Here is a 26,872-nt window from a genome sequence, read left to right on the forward strand (position 1 = left end):
TTGTAAAAACTGTTAAGTTTTTATATAGGCCTACCACTGATGATAAAATGTGTATTTTAGGTATGTGAATGAATGGCACAGACAGGCCTTTTTAAATTTTTGGTACGTGTTCATTTTAACGCAGAGCTGGCAACCCTGCCCAGTATAGCCTATTAGGTAGACCAGGAAGGGGTTGCTTTTTATGGGTTTGTAAAAGTTAAAGTTGAGAGGCCGTTTCTCAATACCAAGTACGCAAACTTCGGACTTGCGTCCTTGGTAGTTCGGACTTGCCAAGTTCGACTCAGGAGAACGAACTCCCGAGGACGGGAGGACGAAAGTCCAATAATTCTGCAAATGGAACAGCGGCGTACTTGATAGCGTCACTCAGCACGCTCTGGCTACTCCGGTTATCTCTTTATATTTAGGCTACAATAAAACAAAATATGTTATAATCCACCACTCTGCCTCTTTTCATTTTCATTTAAAAAAATCTTAAACATATTAATGGCCACACAAATGTGGTTCAGGCAACGCAATACGCAATTGATTATCTTCACTGCATATACTATAGCCTATGTATAACAACACGAAATATAAAACACAACCCTGACTCTTTTTGTTTTCATTTTAAAAATATGATACATAAAAAACATTGTAGCCTAATATTGATCATTAAAACTGACATTTAGCAAAAAGAGACAGGGTTGTGTCATTTTATTTTATACATACAGTGAAGAGAATATTTAAATAATAATGAATAATGAAATATTTTATATGTTTTATAGGCCCTATATATATATATATAATACAATGACATAACCTTTTTTGTTAAATGTCAGTTTTAATGATCAATAATAGCCATTATAAAAGTATAAGTAGCAGCCTAAAAGGTATACGAAGCTAGCAAACGATTCAGTCAAACATAAGTCAGCTCTCTAGGCTACAACGTTAAAGTTAAATAGACTAAATATATAAAGCTATGAAACTTCACTTTGCCCTCAGCCAAAACTTTTTGCCAGGGAACATATTATAGATTAATGAGACAAATAAAATAAATACATAAATAAATCGCCCGTATAGATATACACAAGACGATTTATATCTCATGTTAAACCACTAGAGACATCCGAGCCAGCGGCAAAACATCAGCAGCACTAGCCGAGGAAATGCTGTTCTCGGCGGGGTACATGAACGCCGAGCGTCCGATTGCCTGGATCTCACAACTCCGAAAACGTCAGATCAAATTTTCAAATAGGCGCTATCTTTATAAATAAACCAAAGATTTGAGCTTTAAACAACTACATTCTCGCCTGAAATACTCTTAAAACTACAATTCGTGACACAATAACAGCAGTATTTTTAAATTACGCGGGGTTTCTCTTCTGCTTGCTGGTTGGTGTGAGATGGATTCTGGGATACCTGGCTGTCTCAAGCATAGACGGTATATATAAACGGTCTCAAGTCCGCACAAGTCACCTCTCGATGCATCCTTGGTAAAAGGGGCGGATCAAGAACACATCCGGGGATTTGAACTGGACTTGGCTAGATGTGAACTTTGAATTGGAACAGTACTTGGGCAGCGACTGATGACGTTTCACAAGTCCACAAGAACATAAGTACAGACCAGGGGGGCAGGGATTTGTATTATTTTGAAGGTACCCCCGGGCGCCGCCATTGGCTAGCGGAACCCCACCTGCTGTTAGCATCCCATTGACTCCCATTCATTTTGGCGTCACTTTGACAGCGAATAACTTTACATCTGAGGCGTTTAAAGACTCTATTTGTCCATTATTTATTTCTAAAGAAACACGAAAATGTATAAAAGGCTCCATTACCTTGTAGCTTACGTTATGGCCCTGTAGAAGCAGTTTTGTAAAAGTAGGCTAACGATTGCGTCACAGCCACGCGACTCTCTGTCGCACAGTAGGAAATTACCGTATGGACAGGAGGAGAAGCTCGCGGGCAATCGGGAGGACGTCGAGGCAAAATGACAAAATAATTAATCAGAACACCTACAAAAAGTTTCTCCTGCTCCAAGATCATGGACAGCTCCTACTCACGCTCTCAGTCTCTGCGAGTTTCGGAAGGTAATGATTCAGATTGATCTTGGCACAGCTACTAGAAGACAGACGGTTTGCTCACGTCACATCTACGTCGTCGAGCTCAGTTTGAGTCTGCGCAGTACGCTGGACCCCCAGGAAGTAAGAGTTTCTAATTGGCTTCACTTTGTCTCCGTTGAATCCAATGGGGTCGCTGTGTCCATTTCTTTTACTGTCTATGGTACAGACAAGAACGCATATTGAGAAACGGCCAGAGTTCACAAGTGCTCATGCAACGCATTAAAGGTGAACTAAGTAACTTTTTTACCTTAACGGAACGCTTCGGAGTCATTGGAATGGTTATATTACTTATTTCGGGTTGAATGGTGGTCGTTTCGCACCCCCCTGGTGCCCGTGAGCGAAAAATGCACTTGCAACTTTGGGGCGGCGGGCCGCCGGCCGCCGCGTCAGGAAGTCTCGGAAACCTGCGAGCAAAAAGCGAGAATACAGCGAAGAAATCCCGAAGTTACTGAATGCAGCTTTAAATCTACAGCGCCCAACGTGGAATCGTTTCCGGATTGGGACCTTTATTTATTTCCTTTGTGAACAAAATTTAATTAGAATAGTTTTATGAAATATATACATATGGTTAAAATGCCTGTAATTGAGAGATGCATATGGGAAAAGTTATAATTTTGTACGTCTTCTACATGACAGATAAAATGCATTCTTTGTCAGAGCAATTTTAAGCAGGTTTAAAAATAAAAATTCATCCTTGTTGTTCAATTGTCAGCGTTGAACCATGTGTATTTTTTTTCACTAAAGATTAGCTATGAATTTTGACATTTTAAAATAAAATGGTTTTCCCCCAAAATGGTAGCTGTGTATTATACGCACAAGACATCACAGAACTACATTTTGCCTGATGTCAACATGCAGTAACACAGATGAATTAATGCAGGTACTTGAATGAGAATTCAGCTTGAACTATCAATTTTGTGCTAGGATTGAAAAAAAAAGCCTGCTCAGAAAGAAGCAAAATGATAAACAGATGACATAATGCGCCAACTGTCGGCACTTTACATGTTTTTTTTTTCTTTCTCCTAATCCGTGCTTACATACTGTATTTTAATACAATACATAGTCGGATATATAAAAAAAAAACCTGTTCTCATTTACATATTTTCTGTCAAAAAGTATGATATAGTGACTGACTACATGTTAACCAGCAGTCCAAAAAGTCACTAGATTTGTCGCTATTCATTAAAAAAAGGTAAAGGGGTCTAAAAGTCACTAAAGTAGAAAACAGTTATTTTGAATTGTAGTTATTTCACAAAATGTAACTTTATTTTTGATCAAATAAATACTGCTTTGATGAGCATAAGAGACTTCCTGAAGCATTTAAAAAAAATCTTACCTACACTAAACCTTAACAGTAGTGTATGTACCATGTATACTACTATGTAGTCATAAAATCGCTCCCCTCTATTTGAAAGTGGTCACATGTTAATACCCTGTGTAAACACTCTTGTCTGACCACTAATGAACATCTTATTGCCAGGTATATACAGGGCCTAAAGGCATTTACTCTCTTTAAATGGCTTGTTGAAGTTTTCCATTGGAGTCTTCCATCATGTTCTGTTGTTTACACATAGGTACAAAACGGTTTAATTGTGGTGGCCTACAAAGATGGATCACCCGCACACGCTCACTTCTTGAACTCACAGCAGATTAAGCCATTCTGGGAGAAATGGCTGCTTCGACTAGAAGAGTATGCAGAAAAATAAAACGGCTTACAAATCAAGCTGATGCTACACAATGTGTAGTTTAACTGTAAATGTTTGTTTTACATGTGATATAAAGAATAAATTGTTGTGTTGTACACATTTTATTGACGGAATGGATTCCTTATTTAAATAAATCAATTGTTTTGGTTGTTGATGTTTATTTTGGTTGTTGGTTGTTGATTTTTAAAGTTGTACTACATTATATCAGAAAACAGCTTTTACAATACATAGCATTGCAGACAGAAGCTAAACAATTCTGATTGGTTGTTCTGATATGGCCCAATTAAAAATCATTAAATACAAACCAGGCTGCCTTGTAATCTGGTTCCTCTGTGAAACCCAGGCTTGTAAAGAGCCTGTAGGATAACTGGTTCTTCTCCTCTATAAAACAGTACACTGGATAGCCTTGAGAGTGGAGTCTCTTTGACATAATGGTGACCAGTGCTTTTGCATAGCCTTTTCCTCTGTGTTCTGGAACCGTGTACAACATTCCCAGAGCACAGGAGGGATAAGTTAATATCCATGCTACTGGTCGATCATCCTCGTCCAGGACACAACAAGAGGGAAAGTTCAAAATCATGTTCTTAATCATTACTTTGCTGTGTTCACAGCCAAACTTCCAGGTACTGTTGACTAGTGCAAGATGAGACTCGTTGAGAGAAGACAGCTTCAGCGATAAACTGCAAGAAAAAGAAAACTAATTTTAGTTCAACCTGATATTCGTCACTAAAGGCAGGCTCACACTACAGAACTATGGGGCTACGTGAATGGCCACAGTGCTCACACTACACAACAATTTATCTTGTCGTCTTCTTGTCTTAGCAGCGCTCATGCGAAACAACACGACGGCAAAATCTGGTGCACAAACTACAAGATCTTTGGCCAAGCGGCAACCCCGACCAACAACGAAAAATCTTTTTCTCACATGAATACATGCGAGACATTAGAGAGCCACTCATGCTCGCTGCCCAAGTCATATGTACAGAAAAAAATTATCATACAAAAAAAGAAAATACACACAGGTTGGAGGTCCATGTCTATTCAGCAAAATCTGATGGTAAATAAAATATATCATAATGTTAAGTATAGAGCAAAAAACACTTATTTACATTTTTTTATATATATTTTTTGATCAATTATGATCAAATTGTCACCTTGTATTCATGTAGGCCTACGTTTAGGTGCATGATATCATTAGAGCAGTTTACCACGTTGTTTCATCACTCGCACTACAAGATCACTTGGCGATAATATCAAAAAGATTTGAAAATTTCGCAACGAGTGTGACTGCTGGAGACAGACTCAGATCAGGTCGCTGACATGCTCATATTTGACGAGCTTCAGCGACAGCAACGAGCACCGATTTGGCGGCGATCCAGGGGTTTTTCCACAGAGCTTGGAAATCTGTCTGCGACAGCAAAATCCAGCCAAAAGTCTTGTAGTGTGAATACAGACCAGAGAAAATAAGGGTAACATTTGTTTTTAATAAATGATTGCAGTATATTTTGTTTAATATGTTGCATTTTGAGGAGATTTATTGGTACTAAACAACATAACCTCTAAATTATACACTAAAAATAATACAAATATGAGAAAAACTAGATTAAAATGTTTGAGACAAACTTTATGTTGGCCATCCAGAAAGTTTGTAGTTGTTTAAAAAGCTTTAAGTTTTAAGTAGTTTTAGTTTGTTAAAAAGGTTTTTATAAATCCAATGCATGGAAGGCAGGTTGGTGTCATCTAGTGGGAAACGTAAAGAAAATCACATGCAATACCATTGTGCACTAGATGCCAATATAGCCTTATAGTTACTTATAAAAATGTTTTCAGGCATTATCCCTTACTTTTATTAGGTTTTGCATTGGATATACATTTTAGACATTATCAAAGAAGACTTCTTCATTGTGGCTTATTTGTAGACTGTACTCAAAAATTGCTTTGTATTTTCAAATTTCCCATTCATATCCAATGGCATTCATTTTTGACTATTAAGATCATATGTCTTTTTTACATATTTTTTAAGACCATTTAGCCTTTTCTAATCATGTCTACCATTTTTTTGTGTTCATATAGCAAGTGGCAAAAGTTTCGTACCATTTCAATGAAGTAAAAAAATATATATATATATCAAAACATAAACTTTTCATTCTAAAATTACTTAAGACCAACTAAGAGTGAGATACAATGATGACAACAACCGAAGAGCCATTAAAAGGTTTACATGTTTCACTTACAGTGCTTGTACTCAGTGACAAATTACTGCAACATAGCTTGAACTATGAACTGCCATAAAATTGTGTCTGAAGTGTGGCGTTAATGATTACAGCGGATATACTTCACCTATCAATTTGTGAACATTTTGATGGCTCTTGAAGAACCAACTTGAGGCACACTGCTTCTTTCTTCATGGGGACACCTCTGTTTATAGTCACAAATTCCAGCATCTTTTCATGATGAAGCTCAGCAGCTTGAGACAAAGATTTCAATGGAAAAAGAGTTTGAGACCATTTCCGTGATTTATACTAATGTAAAAAAGACATGCAAAAAGAAATACAAGTACCTAAGCAAATATACAATTTCCAGTCAATGACATCTGTCTGTGCCAGCAGGTCTCTGAGGTAGACATCATTTTTTGAAAACACAGTTAAGTCTTTGAAAAGGTCTCCTGTCTGTAGTAAAAAAGGAAACGGGTTGTTAAACTTTTCCTAAGCATTGTGAAATATCCAACCAATCACTTAAATTTTGCAATATTCCTTATACCTCACGAATTTCTGGTTTAATGAGTACAACTCTGAAGTCTGGCCACAGGTCAACAAACACACTAACAGGATCAGCTCTCTGTCCAGTTCTGTTGAGTTGAACAATACATCCATATACCTATGTATCCAGGACAAAAAAAAACAAACAAACAAAAAAAATGTTTAACATTAGAGGCTTTTGCATCTGAACTCTTCATATATATATATTATATATACAAAGTTTACTGCTAACGCTGACAGTTGAGTTGCATGTATACCTACAGTAAAGCAATCTATGATTTTTTGTATTAAGTTTGGTAGCAAACTTATGCTGATGACATGATCACTTGAAGGTGAGCTACTTTATTAGCTCAATAAATACTTTCAAACCTGCAGCGACTGAGGAAAGTAGTTTTTAAGGTCTACTTCCAGGATCTTCAGATCCTCTGTAGTCAGCTGAAGCATTGTGAACTCTTCTTTCGGCGTCAGCGTGTCTACTGTATTGCTCGCAGTGCATAGCCTCCGAACCATAGAACAGCCCAGGTTCCAGGGTTGCCAAGTCCGCTGTTTTCCCGCGGAAATGGGCTAGGCTACTTCAGAATCAGAATCAGAATCAGAAAGAGCTTTATTGCCAAGTGTGCTTGCACCCACAAGGAATTTTTCTTGGTACTGAAGCTTCCAGTGCACATATACAAATACAAATACAACAAGAACATAGTAATACAAATTCTAAGAATGAAAATATATAAAAAATAAATAAAAATAGTATAAAAGTAAAAAAGTAGGGTCACAGTTGGGTTTAGTCTGAATAAACATTTACAGATTATGAACATATTTACAGTATTTTGAGTAGTATGAATAATATAAATATCACCTGAATTAGAGAATATTACACTAGACAGTGGGACTCTAGCGCATGTTACAGATTATAAACATATTTACAGTATTTTGAGTAGTATGAATAATATAGATATAAATATCACCTGAGTTTATTGCACTAGACAGTGGGAGTATTGCACTTACAGGCATATGCTTTGGGGGGCATGTTAAGTGTTCAGAAGGGAAATGGCCTGTGGAAAGAACTGGCCTTCTGAACTGTTGCCATGGGTTGTTTTTTCTTCGTCATCGTCGCGGATTAAAGTTTTGACATATTGCATAAATTGTGTGTTTGACTGAAATGCTTGTATTGAAATATTTTTATATTCCACCATTGTAAAAACTGTTACGTTTTTATATAGGCCTACCACTGACGAAAAAAATTTGTATTTTAGGTATTTGAATGAATGGCACAGACAGGCCTATTTAGATTTTTGGTACGTGTTCATTTTAACGCAGAGCTGGCAACCCTTCCCAGTACGTATTAGGTAGACCGGTGCTGCGTTCCAGTCCACTTTTAGACACGCACTTGCGAACTTCCCTAAGCACTTCCCCTTGGGGGAATCCCTGACGCCATTTTGAAGTGCGTTCCACTTCGTGAAGTGGACGAGGGAAGTTTATATGGACAGACCCTCGTTCCCTCGATTTTGACCGAGGGAGCGAGTCTGCTTCAAATGTACACTTCAGGCACCTATATGTCCCACAATGCAGTACGATTGTGACGTCACCACATATCTCATCTAATCACCACCACAACAGACAACTCTATGATATATTAATTATATATATTTTTTGTTTAAAACAACCCAAACACACATAAACATTTGGATGCTGCATTAAACAAATTCTTAAAGGAAAAAAAAATGTAAATAATAAATCAACTCCACAGCTGATTCCAAGTGATCAAGGGCTTAGGACGTTCCAGTTCAGCCCATTGCAGTTTCCGCCAGTAGTGGGCACTCGCAATGACGTACATCCGAGTGAACGAGACGGAGGGAAGTTTGCGAGTGAAGGGCATGACAGTTTTGGACTGGAACGCAGCACAGGAAGGGGTTGCTTTTTATGGGTTTGTAAAAGTTAAAGTTGAGAGTTCACAAATGCTCATGCAACGCATTAAATCTACAGCGCCCAACGTGGAATCGTTTCCGGATCGGGACCTTTATTTATTTCCTTTGTGAACAACATTTAATTAGAATAGTTTTATGAAATATATATATACATATATATGGTTAAAATGCCTGTAATTGAGAGATGCATATGGGAAAAGTTATAATTTTGTACGTCTTCTACATGACAGATAAAATGCATTCTTTGTCAGAGCAATTTTAAGCAGGTTTAAAAATAAAAATTCATCCTTGTTGTTCAATTGTCAGTGTTGAACCATGTGTATTTTTTTTCACTAAAAATTAGCTATGAATTATGACATTTTAAAATAAAATGGTTTTCCCCCAAAATGGTAGCTGTGGGGTAAGGTGTGCCAGTGTGTCGATTTTAGAGTTGTCTCCAGATGCAGGAAATATTATCCCTAGAATTGAGAATCCCTAGAATTGAGCCCTAGAATTGAGAATCACACTTTATAAATAAAATTAAAAAGGATTTCCCCCACAAAAATATGTAGGCTATTACAGTTTTTCTTGATTGTTTAAACACATTTTCTGAAAGCATGCCTCATATTCTCAAAACTCTACACACAAATCCAAAAAAACACACACACAATGGGCAAAACCCCTCAGTTCTCCTGCAAAATGAAACTTTACATTCAAAACAATGTTATTTCTTCTCAAAATGGTATTTTGTTTTCAAATGACACACACAAACCATCATGAATAGACATTTATAAGAACCAGTTGAACACTGATGTGCTCAATGTAAAACACTATGATGAATGGGAAACACTTCTTCTCCATTCATCATAATGACTTAGGCCTTTTTTTGTTCAGTGTTACACTTACTACAGACTGTACATATGTTGTACACTTATGTTGTAAAATATTTGAGAATATTGTTTTTATTGTTTTTATTTACTCAGAACACACAAATACACGGTAACAAATATATTTTATTTTTCCCACAAAAACATTGTACACAGTGTACATCCCAACCAACACAGAGTTGTGCATACAGTGGTCTACATACAAAACAACAGAAGAATTGACTGTATACAGTTACAGTAAAAAAAAAAAATTACAAAAAAATTCCAACGTTGGCATCCATTGCTCATTGAAGAGCTCACCTGTTGCCCTTTAATGCTAAAGCTCTGATTGCTAATTGTAAAACTGTGTGACGGGTGTTTGCCCATGTGATGAGTCAGTGTGCATATTTGAATGGCAGTGTGTTCCTTGTGAAAACAAGAGATTTTCTGCATGAAAATTGTGCCAAAAGCAGATAATTGTGTGTAGTGTTTTGAAAAAGGTGTGTTTTAGATCTGCAGTTTGAGTGTAAAGCAGGAATTGTGCTTGTAGTTTAGCAGAACTGGTTCAGGGGGTTGGTGAATGAGTTACATGTTGTGGTCATTGTGTCTCAAGTACCAGTATTTGTGTGTAAACAATTGAGAAAAACTGTAAAATGGAAATTATACCAATAATACAACTTACAGTTTTTTCCAATTGCTAATACACAAATTGGCAAACTAGGCTGGTTTTATCAAAATACTTAAGACAATTCACAAAACCACACACCCAAATGGCAAAATACCTACTATATCCTGCAAAATAAAGCACTGCAACCAAAACTACATGTAGCATTATCAAAATCAAACTTTTGCTCGAAATGGCACACAATTCATTCATATTACCAGATTTTTGTCAAACCAACTACACACTGTTTGGCAAAAATGAATGCCATAATACTAAAATAGTTCAAATTGTAGAAAATTCTTCAGATTGTTCACATGCACAGAAATATTTGCAGATACACACACATGCTGTTGAAACATTGATTTTTTTTTATTTTTCACCAAACAAGTCAGTGCACAGCAGATCTTTACATTGGGCTAAACAAAAATATGCTCACAAATAACAGTAAACTAAAAAAGATTTAAGTGTTAACAATTAACCATTGAGGTGTTTGGCCAGGTGCCACATGTATTGGCCAAGTAACTCATGTAGTGTCATTTTGAATGGCAGTGCTTTGAAATGGCAAACATGTGACTTTATGTCAGATTGCTGTGTCTTATGCAGAGAACCGTGTTCAGTGCATTTAAAAAGTGCCATTTTTAATTGCAAAATGTGTGTAAAGCAGAAAATGTGTTTAGACTTTTGGAGACTTGAGAAGAGGTTTTGCTCTTTTTAGTGTGTTAGCAATTGGAAAAAACTGTAATACTTGACATGACACAGATTTCCCCTAACATAAGGCAAGTCATTACCCTATGTGTGCGTAATCGTCAATTCTGATGTTCAAATATAAGTTTGGTGGTTTAACTTCATTCATAAAACATTTTTAGTTAAAGTTCTTGAACACAATGTCATCATCAAAATGTATAGAAAATGTTACTACTGTGTATAAAATAGATATTTTTGTACGTGACTGCACCTTTATGTAATCAGAGTTGCAAGGGGAGGAAAAGTTCATGTTTTTGCATATGTAATAATGATGTGCATGAATAAATCATTTATAATAAACAATGCCGTTTTTATAATAAATTTTGATTTCATGTTGACATTCAAGGAGGTTTTTTTTTCAGTCACATATAGGAGTAATAGTGAGTATTCATTCTAACAAATGAATTCGTACCAGGCAGCCCTATAAGAGCAGTCCTCTGTAAAACCAAGGCTTGTAAAAAGTTTGTAGGAAAGCTGATTGCATTCTTCAATGAAACAGTAAACAGGATAGCCCTGAGAATGGAGCTTCTTTGCCATTGTAGTGACCAGGGTTTTGGCATATCCCTTTCCACGGTGCTCGGGTAGAGTGTATAACATTCCAATGGCACAGTAATCATACAACAGTACCCAGGACACAGGCTGGTTGTTCTCATCTGTAATGCAGCATGTGGGGAAATGGCTGATGAGATTCAGGATGTTCCTGTAACCTTCGTCATCCCCACCAAATTTCCAAGTCTTGTTAACTACATCGGCATGTGACTCATTCATGACAGACACTCTGGTCTCAAGGTCACTGTGGAAGGACGCGAAGATTTTTAAGGGAAAATGTTTTAAGCATTATCAGTCTTTTATTTAAATGCATATAATGCAACACAAATCGATATTTACGAGTTCATGACATAACCTTTTAAAACAGAATAAATAGAGGGGCCATCTTACCTGGTAATGAGCTCAGGTAAATGACTGGGATCAGATAATATCATAAGGTGCACTAAGGAGAAATCTTTCATATTGACACCCCGAGAAGCAGCAATTTCCTTCAGCATTGGTGAATGACGTAGATCACATCCTAGCATTAATGTAATTAAAATAACCATAAGTCGCATTAATAATATTATATATAATATAAAATTGGAGGAAAATACATACCTCCTATTAAGAAGTATGCGCTCCAGTCAATTGCATTTTCCACAGTCAGCATTCTTCTCAGGACTTCTTCATCTGTACTGTAAAGAGTCACCTTCTTCATAAAGTCCTTTGCTCGATTATTCTAATGATTTCAGACGAACATAGTGATGTTTACTATAAAGTGGTTTAGTTTGACAAAGTTTTGGATAGTTATAATAAACAACGCAATCTCACATTTGGATCTGGTCGAACAATGATAGTGGTAAAAGCTGGCCACTTATCCACCAATACTTCCAAAGTGTGTGGTTTCCGTCTGTTTATAGCAAAAACAAACCCATAAACCTAAAAAAATAAAAATATATATATATTTTAAAAAAAAAGCGACAGTAAAGCATTCGCGGATTACCGTGACAAGAAAAGGCACTTTTAAATAGGCCTACTTACCTTTATGGATTTAGGCAGATGCGCATATAAAGTAGTCTCTGCTATTTTTAACTCATCTGAATTTAAAAATTTCATGTTTCATAGTAAAATCAGTCAATTCTTTAAAGTGAAACTGATTTTGCCAGAGGTGGCAAATATGTGTTATCCAGACCAGAACTAAGTCAAACACAGCCTTAAAAGACGGAAGCTTGGTGAAATGTGTAGGCTAATATTTAGCCTAGGGTGATCAGACGTCGGTCACTGGTTTCTCAGGACTCTTTTTTTTGTGTGTGTGTGTGTGTGTGTGTGATGTCCCCGACTAGAGCTGTTCCCGGAAATGTCCAAATTCGACAGGATATACAAAACACCTAGCAAATACACTGCAAAAAACTATGGCAAAAACTCCCTACGAACATTGCCTGTTGGTTACAAGAGCAATCGTTTAGTGCTTATTTATTTTCTCCAACAGAGGGAGCTGCAAGCTACACTGACGACTTGGTCGCGCGCCGCTACTTTGTCCATGAAGCTGGACGAGAGCAGAGTAGCCTACTATCACCAGTTTATCAAGAGACTATAGGTTTCAAGGTTTATACAGTCTATGGTTTCAAGCAAGTCACTAACTATTCGCGTTGTTAAAGTAATAGCTATAGCTGTTTGTATGCCTACATATAAACATAAAATAACATTTGAAAAGTTAAAAAGTTGGAACTACTAAAATAAGATTAGAAAATGTTAAAGTAGGCTTTTTTTTGTTACATACAGTTTTATTTAAGCTATCATTGCTCATATTTGTTTTATTTGAAGCATTTTATTGCCATACCAACAACCTTTATGGCTATTTTCATGGTTTCACAGTTATGTAGGCTACAGTTATGTTCAGTTTCTAGTTTGTTTTCTGTTATTTCTGTTTTCCTTAATGTCTGAGTTCATTAGTTAGTATGCATACTGTCGTAGAAATTTTAAACTGTATATTAAACTAACAATGTTTCTAACATCTAACTTTATTTAACATCTAACCTTACTTCTCTTTTCAGTCGTTCGTGAGGGACTGCTGCCTTTACTTTCGTTTTGTTGTTGATTTATTTTTCAAAAGTCTTTGAATGTTCGCCAGTTCCCATCTCCTTCTTCCCACAACAACGAACTGCATTACATGAACATTAGTGGAACTGAATTAACACAAAACACACGTGATTATTGTCATGCGGTGGATTCGGCCAATCGTGAAACAGCTGTGTTGTCATCAGAACTCGTGCAGCTCTCGAATCGCTCTCGCTGTACTTTGATGCCATACGTCACAGGAACGTGGCATCGGCGCTGTCTCAAGTCGGACACAATTTCTAACTGGCATGCACTGCTTCAAGTCAGCCGCCGTTCGGTCTGCGCAGCGCTGTATGAAGTCGAACAAGCCTATTGTGGAGTACGAGGGTATGAAGAGGAGACCCACCTACTCTCCCGCCACTGAGAGTTAGTCGCTGCTAAACTCTGTAGACAGTTTGCAGGTGTTTGGAGAGGATGAGCCTCTACTCCCGCTGATCCCACCCAGCCCTGCATTACTGCTGGTCCCGTTCAGCACAAAGTATTCAGTGTCCCCGCCCATCTCTTCGCTGTCCTCCATCAGCCCCTCGGCTCCTCCTCTGTCTCCCCTCTGTGACGTGGATCCACCTCTGGCTTCCGTTATCCAGCTCCTCCTGGGCGAGTGGATCCCCTGGCTTCGCCTCTAGCCGTTGATCGTCGTCACTCACTCACCTCCACCAGAGTCCTCGGCCATATGGGTCCATCGGGCTCCCTCGATCCTCTGGACCAGGGCCGGATTGGGACTCATTTTCAGCCCTGGAGTTTCATGCCTTAGACCGGCCCACTTTAGTTCCCGACTGACTATTAAAATAATGTAATTAAACCCTCAGTATATAAGGCCCAATCTTTCAAGGGCTATCTGGCACTTCCCCCAATATGGAAGCTTGTTTCCGCCACAAAATAAAAATAAATAAATGATAATTGCGACTTTTTATCTCACAATTGCGAGTTTACATCTCGCAATTCTGACTTTATTTCTCAGAATTGCGAGATACAAAGTCAGAATTGCGTGAAATAAAGTCACAATTGCGTGTTATAAAGTCAGAATTCTGACTTTTTTTCTCGCAATTGCGACTTTATATCACGCAATTCTGACTTTATAACACGCAATTGCGAGTTTATATCTCGCAATTCTGACATATTTTCTCAGAATTGTGAGATATAAACTCACAATTGTGAGATATAAATTCCTATTCTAAGGGGGGAAAAAAGACGGACTTTTTCTCAGAATAGTTTATCTCACAATTCTGACTTTATAACACGCAATTGCGACTTTATTTCACGCAATTCTGACTTATATCTCGCAATTCTGACTTTATAACACGCAATTGCGACTTTATTTCACGCAATTCTGACTTATATCATTGCTCATATTTGTTTTATTTGAAGCATTTTATTGCCATACCAACAACCTTTATGGCTATTTTCATGGTTTCACAGTTATGTAGGCTACAGTTATGTTCAGTTTCTAGTTTGTTTTCTGTTATTTCTGTTTTCCTTAATGTCTGAGTTCATTAGTTAGTATGCATACTGTCGTAGAAATTTTAAACTGTATATTAAACTAACAATGTTTCTAACATCTAACTTTATTTAACATCTAACCTTACTTCTCTTTTCAGTCGTTCGTGAGGGACTGCTGCCTTTACTTTCGTTTTGTTGTTGATTTATTTTTCAAAAGTCTTTGAATGTTCGCCAGTTCCCATCTCCTTCTTCCCACAACAACGAACTGCATTACATGAACATTAGTGGAACTGAATTAACACAAAACACACGTGATTATTGTCATGCGGTGGATTCGGCCAATCGTGAAACAGCTGTGTTGTCATCAGAACTCGTGCAGCTCTCGAATCGCTCTCGCTGTACTTTGATGCCATACGTCACAGGAACGTGGCATCGGCGCTGTCTCAAGTCGGACACAATTTCTAACTGGCATGCACTGCTTCAAGTCAGCCGCCGTTCGGTCTGCGCAGCGCTGTATGAAGTCGAACAAGCCTATTGTGGAGTACGAGGGTATGAAGAGGAGACCCACCTACTCTCCCGCCACTGAGAGTTAGTCGCTGCTAAACTCTGTAGACAGTTTGCAGGTGTTTGGAGAGGATGAGCCTCTACTCCCGCTGATCCCACCCAGCCCTGCATTACTGCTGGTCCCGTTCAGCACAAAGTATTCAGTGTCCCCGCCCATCTCTTCGCTGTCCTCCATCAGCCCCTCGGCTCCTCCTCTGTCTCCCCTCTGTGACGTGGATCCACCTCTGGCTTCCGTTATCCAGCTCCTCCTGGGCGAGTGGATCCCCTGGCTTCGCCTCTAGCCGTTGATCGTCGTCACTCACTCACCTCCACCAGAGTCCTCGGCCATATGGGTCCATCGGGCTCCCTCGATCCTCTGGACCAGGGCCGGATTGGGACTCATTTTCAGCCCTGGAGTTTCATGCCTTAGACCGGCCCACTTTAGTTCCCGACTGACTATTAAAATAATGTAATTAAACCCTCAGTATATAAGGCCCAATCTTTCAAGGGCTATCTGGCACTTCCCCCAATATGGAAGCTTGTTTCCGCCACAAAATAAAAATAAATAAATGATAATTGCGACTTTTTATCTCACAATTGCGAGTTTACATCTCGCAATTCTGACTTTATTTCTCAGAATTGCGAGATACAAAGTCAGAATTGCGTGAAATAAAGTCACAATTGCGTGTTATAAAGTCAGAATTCTGACTTTTTTTCTCGCAATTGCGACTTTATATCACGCAATTCTGACTTTATAACACGCAATTGCGAGTTTATATCTCGCAATTCTGACATATTTTCTCAGAATTGTGAGATATAAACTCACAATTGTGAGATATAAATTCCTATTCTAAGGGGGGAAAAAAGACGGACTTTTTCTCAGAATAGTTTATCTCACAATTCTGACTTTATAACACGCAATTGCGACTTTATTTCACGCAATTCTGACTTATATCTCGCAATTCTGACTTTATAACACGCAATTGCGACTTTATTTCACGCAATTCTGACTTATATCTCGCAATTCTGACTTTATAACACGCAATTGCGATTTTATTTCACGCAATTCTGACTTTATATCTCGCAATTCTGACTTTATAACACGCAATTGCGACTTTATTTCACGCAATTCTGACTTTGTATCTCGCAATTCTGAGAAATAAAGTCAGAATTTTGAGATGTAAACTCGCAATTGTGAGATAAAAAGTCGCAATTATCAATTTTTTTTTTTTTTGTGGCGGAAACAAGCTTCCATAAACATCTGACTGTGTTAAATAGGAATCCATTGTAATAAAGTTATTCTCATTATGCAATAGGCTATTGCTCTACCTGCTCTCCTCTCTCATCTCCAGCTCCTTCTCTCATTCTTCTTCTCTCAGTCTCTTTATCTTTACCTGTAAATCTCCTCTTCCTGAAGATGAGCTTAGATTGATACAGTCTTTGTAAAGTGATTATTTATGTCGGTCGTTTAAAATTTCTATCGTAAAACAGCCGTTTAGTTTAGCCACGCATTGGGATTCGCGCGCGGCCACGGCTCGCGCTTCTGTGAACTTAAATCCCGCTTGCTTTGATCGGTCATCTCAAACATTTTGCCATTGCCGACGAGCGGTGTTTGAGTGCTGAAGCAGCTCAGATGATGAGGTCGGTTATCGTCGCGATATGCGAATCATTGCAGCAGGTAATATTAGGCGATTATTTCACAACGTTCATTATACACTCAGGAAAAATTACCGAGGTCCGGATCTCGGAGACCTTCATGGTGGGTACGGCCCTGACTCGTAGGCTATTTGGCCGCTTGAGTTTCTAGAGATATTTTATTATTCTGGCCTTTTCAGCGCCGCCTTTGCGCCTATAGGCTATTATCCATGTTTTGTATCTCTTATTTTTTGTTCGCACATCTCTAACAAAGTGACTTTATTTTAATTTTTTTGTGGGGCTGCGATAAAATAATAATAATAAAAAATAGTGGGGCTGCGCTATGACTGGAGCCATAAGGAAAGCATTCAACCCAGTGCCATGACAACACCGGCCCTCCTGGCCAATAAAACAGACCGGCCCCCGGTGCTCCCGATTAGCCAATCCGGGCCTGCTCTGGACCCACCTTGGTCAGATTTCGCTTCGCCTGCGCCACGGACTTGCGAGCCATCCGCTGCGCTCCGTCTCTACACCCCTACGGCTCAGCCTGGCTCTGCCCTCCCTCCGGCTCCACCTCGGTCCTCAGTCGCTTTGGTTCCACCTCAGGTCGTCGCTATGGCTTGGTCGCAGACTCCGAAGCCATCAGTCTTGCTAGCTCCCATCTACTCTCTGTCTGTGCCTAGGGCTCCAGCTCCACAACCATTGGCTGCGTCTACATCCAGGCAGGGGCGGAAATCGCGGGGGGGTCGGGGGGGTCAGGACCCCCCCTATCTGAGGGTTGTCCCCCCCTAAAATATCATTAAAATATGTGTATTGAAAATAATTTAATGATTTATACTTAAAATAGTTGTGTAAGAAGTAAAACAATACAAATGCAATGCAAACGGAGCAAAAAAAAAAAAAAAAAAAAATACGTTTTAAACATTTTGATTCCCCCCTCCCTTGCCTCACAGTGGTTTGGTCCACTGACAGCGCCACTTTTACCTCACCACCGACACACACACAGTCCGGTCGGAGAGAACAAAGTTTTTGAATAGTTGTGAAACTTCAGTAAGTCAATGTTATTTTATTCACTTTAAACAATGGATGAAGTGATTATTTTCTCTTTAATATAGATGATGCTGAGTCATTAATAAATCATCTAAACAAAAATTATGATTGTGTACTTGTGTATGTACTTTTGTCACCGATGTAACTGTTAGTCTGCCATGTTAGCAATTAACGTAATAGCGTTTACCCGTTTTATAACGTTACAGTCTAGCTGCTATGCGTTTTCCTAGCTTGTTTAATACCGGTATATCTCTCACACACCCCCATAGAGTGTACGCATACACTACGTGTTAACAGTTAACGTAACGTTAGTCTTGTAGATTAGACTAGTGCGGGTGCGGATTTAGATTTTCACGCTTTCACTGTGATTTAGTCGGTTACTCGGTTTATATAATTTAATATAGTTCATCTAATATAATATCACATGAAGATTTTCTTCATTTCTCATTCTTCAGTTTTCTTCGTTTTTCTTTCTTCAGTGCAGTTTTTCTCCAGATAGGCCTATTAGCATGATAACAAATGTGATTTTGATTTTATAAGTTTAATAAACAAGAAGTTAATATTAAGTCATGTACATTTTAGAGAACACTTTGCCTGTGTTTAGCTCTTTCACCAACGAAAATAGTTGAAAACTAAGCCAGAGCACTGTAATTGCGTCTCTGAGAAACGCTCAGTTTCCTACTGAATGAATCAGTTTAATCTCAATGACTCACTCATTAACAGTGACTTGATGCTGCCTCCTACTGGCGGTTTTAATTTTACATCAAAAGTATATTTTCATATTTTAAATCATTTCAAATATAAATATTAATAAAATATTTTTAAAACAACAAAATATTTATGTTTGTGTAAAAGCATCTAAATGCCACTTCAAATGCAGCTTCTGTGTTTCCTCTACATTGCAAATGTTTTGTTGATACAGTCCTTTTGTCTTATTATAATTTAATTTGATTACATTTATGAAATTTACACAAAAGATGATGCATGCATAATTAGGTTTAAAAATGAATGTATAAAAGGTAAAAGGTCTGTCCCAGATGAAACCTAAAATACAATGTGAAGGACGCAAGATAATTTAATAATTATTATATTACCGTGTGGTGAACCTATGAAACCCTACATATTTAAACGCATATTTAAACAACAATTGCTTTGTGTTGTTAGCCGGAGAAAATGACAGAGAAAAGAAAAACGGACATAAGATCATTTTTCAGTGCACCAAAACGCCAAGTAAGTACAAAATTAAGGCAATACATCATTATAAAAATGGGTGCTTATGGAAATACTAACGTCACAGTGTCACAGGCAAAGGATACAGAAAGTACTGAGGGACAGGGAGACCAGGGACAGTCAGGTTTAGAATCTCAGGTAAGTGTGTTGAGCTTTTGTCAATGTTTTTTGGAGGTGTGTCTGTTTAGCAGATGAGCACCACTGGCTCAACAATTTATAGTATGATCAGCCAATTCAGCCAAAGTGTTAAGAAAAAAAAAAAGAGTCTTTATTTAGAAGTCTTGCTATTGGGTTGGATGAGGTAGTTATTAGGAGTATGCAACACATCTTCTGTTCCAGGAGTCAGACTTTCCTGAGACAGTGAGAGTAGAGGAAGGGTCAGAACCAGGGAGAGAGCCAGAGAAAGCAGCACAAGGAGACAATATTGCCAGCACTAGCACAGGGGACAGGAACACAGTCTTTATTTCAGATCTCAGTGACTGCACAAAGCCGTACCAACCACACCCCCAGTGTATCGAGAAACAAATACTTCAGAACAAGTCATTGGCATTTCAAGATAAATGGTACCAAGACTTTCCATGGCTACATTACAGTCCATCAGTAAGAGGGGTCTTGTGTTTTTACTGCAGCAAAGGTGTTTCTAATCAGTACCCTTTATGTCATAGAGCTGATGCGGCTTTCATACAGGCTTTAGAAATTGGAAAAAAGCCATTGAAAAATGTACAGCACACCAGACCTCCCAAGCCCACCGACATTATGTGACTGTGAGTGCACATCAGTCAAACCCAATCAGTGCCCAGTTATCCAGTGCATGGGGTAAACAGCAGGAGGTGGCAAGACATTGCTTGAAGAGAGTTGTTAGCTCTGTACGGCATGTGGCAAGGCAGGGACAATCTTTAAGAGGCCATACTGATGAAAGTGGGAATCTGTATCAGCTCCTGAAACTTAGGGCAGAAGAGGATGATCCCATTTTATTGAAATGGTTAACAGATCGCACCATTGCATACACAAGCCCTAAATCACAGAATGAAATCCTGAAAATTATGGCCAATACAATAATCCGAGGCATTGCAAGTGAGATTAGGTCTCCAGCCCTTGTACAGTTTTCTGTAGTAGTTGATGGTACCCAGGATATTTCTGGTGTTGAGCAGGAAAGTGTATGTCTGCGCTATGTGGACCATGACCTTGTTCCACATGAGGAATTTATTGGATTATACAGTTTATCAGAGACAACAGGCCAGGGCATTGCCAAGATGGTAACTGATGTGCTGTTGAGGCTCAATCTGCCCATGTCTGCTTTACGTGGGCAGAGTTACGATGGCGCTTCAAACATGGCAGGAAAGTACAGCGGTGCACAGGCAATAGTGAAGGAACAGCAGCCATTAGCCCTCTATGTGCATTGCGGTGCCCACTGTGTCAGTCTAATCACACAGGCTGGCTGCTCAGCCTCACCAATGATTCGGGACTGCCTTTCTTGGGTCCACCAGTTAGGCATCCTTTTTAGCCAGTCAGGAAAATTTAAGAGAATGTTTGAAAACATAGTTACCTCTGAAAATGTTCCCATTACCACACTGAAACCCCTTTGTCCAACCAGGTGGACTGTGCGCAATTCTGCTATATTAGCTGTGCTAGGGCAGTATGAGCGGGTACTTGGCAGCCTAGAGGAGATGGCAAAAAGTGCATCTAGGACAGCTTCAACTGCCAGTGGTTTATTTGAGCACTTCAGCAAAGGTAAGACTGTGTTGGGCCTCACACTTGCTTCTGCTGTTGTTGGAGAGCTTGAGTGCCTAAACATTTCACTGCAGAAGAAGACCCAGACTGTCTCTGGTATGCAGGCTGCAGTAGATTGTGTCCGATCCTCTCTTCAGGGAAAGAGAAATGACAAGAACTATCTTGAACTGTATGAGAAAGCTACAGCATTGGTTGACTCCACTGAATCAGTTGACTCTATTGAGATGGCAAATTCAAGGCGCTTTGCTGGCAAAGCAGTGGATCATTACAGGGCAGAGTTCTTTAAAGTATTGGATTGTGTGGAGGGTCAGTTTGGTGACCGTTTCAATCAAGACAGTCTAAAGACTCTGCAAAACTTAGAGAGTGTCCTTTTGACCGGGGTGTTAACGGATTCAATAGTTGAGTATCCTGAATTGCATAGAGGTTCTCTCTCAGTACAGTTGCCCCTCTTTCGGCAGAAATATCCCTGTAGCAGCAGTGGAGAGGCAGCAGAGGTCCTAAGGGGAATGCCAGTGGAGGTTCGGGGGTTGTTTGATCAAGTTGAGGTCCTGGTCAGAATTTTGTTGGTGGTGCCAGTGTCCTCATGTGAAGCTGAGAGGAGCTTCAGTGCACTGCGGAGACTGAAGACGTGGCTAAGGGCTACAATGGGCCAAGACAGACTCAACAGTCTTTTAGTGTGCAATGTGCACAAAGACAGGCTGGACAGCCTTAACATAAACAAGATATGCCAAGAGTTTGTGGGGCCCAGTGATACCAGGAAAAATACATTTGGTACTTTTGTTTAGTGCCTTTCCTGTCATGCAAGTTTCATTTAAATTACAGCTATGTTTTATTACTACATATAGAGCAGTGTCTATAACCTAATAATTTTATTTGTTACAAAATAATTTGATTTGTTTAATATAGGGATACTTTTACAATATTGATGTTTTTCATTACTTTTAAAGTTAAGTTTGAAATAAAAATTTGAAGTAATAACTTATTTTTATTTTATTTTTTTCCCTCTCTTTTTTGTCTATACTGATCTCGCTATACAGTTGTGTGAGGGTGTATTTCTAAAAGAGTGTAGTCATGCCTTTATTTGCAAGGCATGGTAAGTGTTTTTGTATGTTTTAATTATAACTGTAAAGCAACAATGTTGCTATTAAATGTGCTATATAAATAAATACATGTTGAAGTTGAGTTCAAATTTCATTGTATTTTGGTGGGTTGACTGTGCAAACAACTTAAAAAAAACATTGCAATAAATTTTTTTATGATTTTGAAGATTTTTTTTGGTCAATTTAGTTAGCTTTTCCATTGAACCAGAAAGAAACTTTGGGATAGTGGAATGGTCTCCATGCTACACTATAGTAGAGTAAGGCTTTTCTCTCTGTACACATTTCCTTGCAAGTACAATTTTGCCTGTATTATTGGTGTCCCCTTCAAAAATTGTTCTTGAAAAATGTTATGTTTATTGTCCCCCCCAACATTTAGATGAAATTTTCGCCCCTGCATCCAGGCTGGACTCTCGGTCCCCACCTGACTCCTCCTGCTCTGGGCTTCTCCCACCGTCATCGACACTCTGGTCTCTCTCCTTCTTTCATCTTCCCTGCTCTCCTGTACTCAGCCTACTCTGCATCCTCCTCCCTCATTTGGACTGTCAGCGCAAGGTTGCGCCTTTCCATGAGGGGGCATAATGTCAGTTGTGGTCAGCTTTGAGTTTGTTTTATGTCATTTATGTTTTCCTTCCCGAGTTCCATATTAGCTAATATGATCACTCATTTGATTAGTCATTCTGTTCAGCTGTTGCCTAACAACTTACTATTGTTTGTTTGTTCCTTGATAAGTTCCCGTTTCATTAGAGAGTTGTCCGGTCTTGCCAATGCATACGTGTTATTTTGATTTACCTGCCTTCATGTGTTTGCTTATTAAAGACTTTATTGGTGATTCATCTTCATTGTGTGTGTATACAGTACCTGATTGTGACACATGGCAAAATCAATGCATTTTAAAAGACATAAATAGTAGTAACGTACAGTAGTAATGAAAAACGACAACTGACAACTCGCATTATTATAACAAACATTATACTAAATTGTTCATTGCAATATTTTAATTTTTTGAAGATTTATTCCTGGTGAAACGTTTTTGAAGGAAATATATTAATAGATTAGCTTCATAGCGGAGTACTAAGCTGTGCTGAAATTAAAATAACATAATGCTGCTATACACCTTACATTGCTACAGTGTAATTAGTATAAATTATTTTATTAGTATACATTTCTGTACACCACTGGCTTGTCACGCAAACACCATAGGGATTATTGGAACATGCATGATAAAAATAAAATATCCTTATTATCCTTCATCATTTTTTATGAGGTAAAGAAAAACAAAACACTATAAAGCTGATCAAACTCTTATGCAGTTTTGGCAAAATAAATAGTTTCAACCCTTGTATCAAAATGCTTGTATGCATTAATTCTGCAGAGGTTTATTTCATATTTAGAGAAAAGTGTTGCATGTGAGTGCAAGACTGAGGTATTTATAAAACTGTAAACATTAAATTTAAATCACATACAAATACATCAGTTCTGGTATTTACACTCCTATAACTGTTATTATCACATAAATACTACTGGGTTGTTTTCTTTATGTATACATTCACAAAATAATATACAGTGTTCTCAATCCTCCAAATCAGTACGACTCCCAAAATGTATTTAACCAAAAAACAGTGCACAGACATATCTCATTCAACCATGGTTTAATAAGGATGAACAAATATTGGAAAATGCAGTTTATTATTTAGAAATTCTAAGATTTTTTCAAAGCAATTGAGTCTAATGAGATTACATGATTATTGTGTTAGTAAAGCATTCTTATATCATGATTTGTTGTTGACATCAAAGGTTATCACGACAAATCAAATTCCTATTTTATCAATAGGAAAGACATCTGGTTTACCATAATTAGCAATAACAAGTCAGTTTTATTGCTGCATGAATGTTAAAAAGCCTCAAACTGCACTAGAGAGATGCTCTACATGCAGGTGTTTTCAACTACTTTAATTGATTTTAACCATGGCTGGCTCCAGACCGCAATTTTGCACTCAGTGACCTAAAAGGAAAAAAAGTTAATCTCTTTTAATATGGAAATTGAGAAGTACAAACAGGTAACTGTAATAGTGTAAATGAGACAGTGTGTCTTACGTCTGCCATAGCAGGGTCCTTATGAATGGCACACAGGGTCTCAACTCCACCCTTCCTGCAAGATGTTCTGGCCACTTTCACAGTGAAGATGTATTTCAGGCCTGAGACAACCTAGAGCAACCAGAAACATGTTCAGACATTGTTGGGTAAACCTTGACGTAATGTGTCACAATTTCACAAAAGCAACCTACATTAACTGATGCTTTAAAGATCTTTCTTACCATGATCATATCATGATGTGAGCAAAGAGGACATTTTAAGCAGTAAAAAGTTATTTATAGCAATTGTTTTGTAGTTTTGTCAATTTTCAAAAAACATTGGTCATACCTCAAATACGGTTTAAAACATCACATCTGAAAAATCCTTTACTGTCTTACCTTTAAAAATAAAAATCCTTTTGTGGCCTATAATATAAATAGTTTCTATGTTGGGGTCAACAAATCTCTTTGTATATTGCATTGGATACAACTGGCAAAAATGTCAAGGGTTCTGAAAATATTTATTTGTTTTAAAATATATTCTTTATTTATTCCTTCATTATTCCTAGTATATTTTCCAACATCTCTAGTAACTATTCGTTAGATACTTAATACTTCCTCAAACCAGTGTTAACTTCTTTGCTTCAAATCACTTTAACAATTTTGATAATAAATACCTTATTCCATTGTTACTAACAATTGTTTGCCATTAAATCCTATAGGCATATGGAAATTACTAGCTGAATACTAGTTGCTTCTGGATTACATACTATTAAAAAAATAGTACGTTTAAAAAATATATTCAGACAGTTATTTGTTATACATTTATTTGTATACAGTCACATCGTCACACCTTTGTGACTGTTTTAAACAGGCTTAGGCTATGTCAATTAAATCAGGTTTGTTGACGCAGTCATTCACACCATGACGCGGAACCTGATTTCACCAAGTGTAACATGTTCCTGGCTCAACATTCCAATCAACCAATAAGATTCGACTGATAGGTTTACAGTTAATGTAAAGTTACCTACAACCAGGGTTAGGTGCTTTACACCATTCTTATTCACCTATCATTTCCCTCTGATTTTAGGTATAGCCTAACTTATGTGTTAAGTAAGGTTTAGGTGTAGGGATATGGTTAGGACTAAAAAACGGACAGGAATGTTGTTCCAGGATCAACAAAATCGGTTGACACTGACTAAGTTATATAACATACTAACGCGTCTCGGCAAAATCAGGACGTGCCACCATGACAGCGGCCTGCGTTTCTCACTGGGTGTTATTTAGCGACGTCCGAGTATAAATGAGAAAACAAACGTTTAACGCAAGGCCTACTTACTTGTGTTTGAACCTTGACGACTTCGGAAACCTGACGCACAAACGCATCATTGCTTTGCCTGTTGTACTGAGCCATTGCAAACTGTAACGCATCCTGAGCTCCTTCGTCGGTCATGTCTGAATCCACAGGACCTCCAACCATCCCAGCGCTCGCCACGGCCAAAATCACCGCCAGAAACGCCACAATCATTTTAAGATACATGTTTAAGCTGTATGACTCGGGCTGTCTTGATTCTCCCTAATGTCGTCAAATCGAAACTGGATGCAACCAAATATGATGTCTGAGATTATATACACAACCGTCGCTCTCTACAGCGCAGCGAATTAGGGAAGGATTGGCATCCACCAATCGCAGTTGTAGGGAGGGACAACGGGTTTGAAAGAAACAAACAAACTGTTTTTCTCTCTCTCTCTCTCTCTCTCTCTCTCTCTCTCTCTCTGCTTGCAAGGCGACTTCTGTTTTTGGAATACTTTTCTGTCTGCTTTACACTAATACGCAATTATTTGACCTTGTTTTGCAGATATCTATATTTAAAAAACATCGGAATTACTTTATTTTGGTTTATAAATATTGTATTTCAGTCATTTATGTTTGTTTTGTCCTGTGTTGTTATTTATTCAGATGTTTGACAATGTTTAGGCTAAATTTGAATGTTTTTTTAACCATTTGAATGAAACATTATATTCTTGTACTTTTATAAAGAATATATATTTTTTTAAGATAATTAATATTAACTAATGGAATTCTCTATCATTCAAACTGGCCTACCTGCTTCAACCAGTCAGCTGGGTTTTAATTTTTGTAAATCCCTCTTTCTTTGTTTCTATTGACAATTTCATTTATTTTGCCCTTATTTGTATAAGCAGCTTGACTTGAGGTAGCATGATTTGCAGGTCTTTACGGCTTATGTTCTGGTTTTATAAATCTGTCCCGGTTTTATAAATCTGTCCCTGCTATCATGATCTCAACCAAAGTAGGTGAAAAGTAACACAAAATGATCTCTGGTTCCCTCTATAAAACAAAATCCAGAACTCCTTGAACAACTATACGGTATAAAAATAACCACTTTTTCTAGTTTAAGTGGTCCCTTAATTTATCAAAGTGGTGTCAACATTGCCATCTCAGAGAAGTCTGAGTCTGACAGTTGTTTCATTCACTGTAACTCAAGGAATCTCAGAATCATTCGTAGAGTAAACAGGGTTTAACTCATGCAAAGTCACAGTGAGTCTATAATGATTATTGCAGTAAGTCTGTGGCCTTGGTTTTAACCACAGTTTATGTTCTAAAAGAAGTATTTAAAAAAAACTGCTGCTCTAACTTTGTACTGTAATTTTTTTAATTTGATAT

The 26,872-nt window shown here is 38.1% G+C and overlaps 3 protein-coding genes across 3 annotated transcripts; all 3 read right to left on the bottom strand.

Annotated features, from left to right (window-relative positions):
- Positions 1-3,289: 3,289 nt before the first annotated feature.
- LOC311279625 (glycine N-acyltransferase-like) lies at positions 3,290-7,089 on the bottom strand. Its single transcript, XM_084391251.1, has 5 exons — positions 6,934-7,089; positions 6,566-6,682; positions 6,366-6,474; positions 6,146-6,272; positions 3,290-4,485 (listed from the first exon to the last, which is right to left on the bottom strand). The coding sequence occupies exons 1-5, from the start codon at positions 7,072-7,074 to the stop codon at positions 4,089-4,091; spliced, it is 891 nt and encodes a 296-aa protein (XP_084247377.1). The 5' UTR covers positions 7,075-7,089; the 3' UTR covers positions 3,290-4,088.
- Positions 7,090-9,467: 2,378 nt separating this feature from the next.
- Positions 9,468-12,721, bottom strand: LOC311279626 (glycine N-acyltransferase-like protein 3). Its single transcript, XM_084391252.1, has 5 exons — positions 12,312-12,721; positions 12,102-12,209; positions 11,889-12,009; positions 11,679-11,808; positions 9,468-11,532 (listed from the first exon to the last, which is right to left on the bottom strand). Exons 1-5 carry the CDS (start codon positions 12,384-12,386, stop codon positions 11,133-11,135), a joined length of 834 nt encoding a protein of 277 aa, XP_084247378.1. The 5' UTR covers positions 12,387-12,721; the 3' UTR covers positions 9,468-11,132.
- An 11,025-nt stretch (positions 12,722-23,746) lies between these two features.
- On the bottom strand, positions 23,747-25,982 carry LOC311279959 (cystatin-like). Its single transcript, XM_084391801.1, has 3 exons — positions 25,526-25,982; positions 24,209-24,319; positions 23,747-24,116 (listed from the first exon to the last, which is right to left on the bottom strand). Exons 1-3 carry the CDS (start codon positions 25,724-25,726, stop codon positions 24,039-24,041), a joined length of 390 nt encoding a protein of 129 aa, XP_084247927.1. The 5' UTR covers positions 25,727-25,982; the 3' UTR covers positions 23,747-24,038.
- Positions 25,983-26,872: the final 890 nt, after the last annotated feature.

Source organism: Rutilus rutilus, assembly GCF_951802725.1.
Source record: "Rutilus rutilus genome assembly, chromosome: 20".
In the NCBI taxonomy this organism is placed as follows: Eukaryota; Metazoa; Chordata; class Actinopteri; order Cypriniformes; family Leuciscidae; genus Rutilus; species Rutilus rutilus.

Excerpts from the sequence above, each read along its gene's own strand:
- LOC311279959 (XM_084391801.1), bottom strand. The coding sequence starts at position 25,726 with ATGTATCTTAAAATGATTGTGGCGTTTCTGGCGGTGATTTTGGCCGTG. Across the intron at positions 24,320-25,525 it reads TCGTCAAGGTTCAAACACAA|GTTGTCTCAGGCCTGAAATA; the intron begins GTAAGTAGGCCT and ends TGGTTGCTCTAG. Across the intron at positions 24,117-24,208 it reads AGGACCCTGCTATGGCAGAC|GTCACTGAGTGCAAAATTGC; the intron begins GTAAGACACACT and ends TTTTCCTTTTAG.
- LOC311279625 (XM_084391251.1), bottom strand. The coding sequence starts at position 7,074 with ATGGTTCGGAGGCTATGCACTGCGAGCAATACAGTAGACACGCTGACG. Across the intron at positions 6,683-6,933 it reads ACTTTCCTCAGTCGCTGCAG|GTATATGGATGTATTGTTCA; the intron begins GTTTGAAAGTAT and ends CTGGATACATAG. Across the intron at positions 4,486-6,145 it reads AAATGTTCACAAATTGATAG|TTTATCGCTGAAGCTGTCTT; the intron begins GTGAAGTATATC and ends TTTTTCTTGCAG.
- LOC311279626 (XM_084391252.1), bottom strand. The coding sequence starts at position 12,386 with ATGAAATTTTTAAATTCAGATGAGTTAAAAATAGCAGAGACTACTTTA. Across the intron at positions 12,210-12,311 it reads ATCTGCCTAAATCCATAAAG|GTTTATGGGTTTGTTTTTGC; the intron begins GTAAGTAGGCCT and ends TTATTTTTTTAG. Across the intron at positions 12,010-12,101 it reads TTGTTCGACCAGATCCAAAT|AATAATCGAGCAAAGGACTT; the intron begins GTGAGATTGCGT and ends TGAAATCATTAG.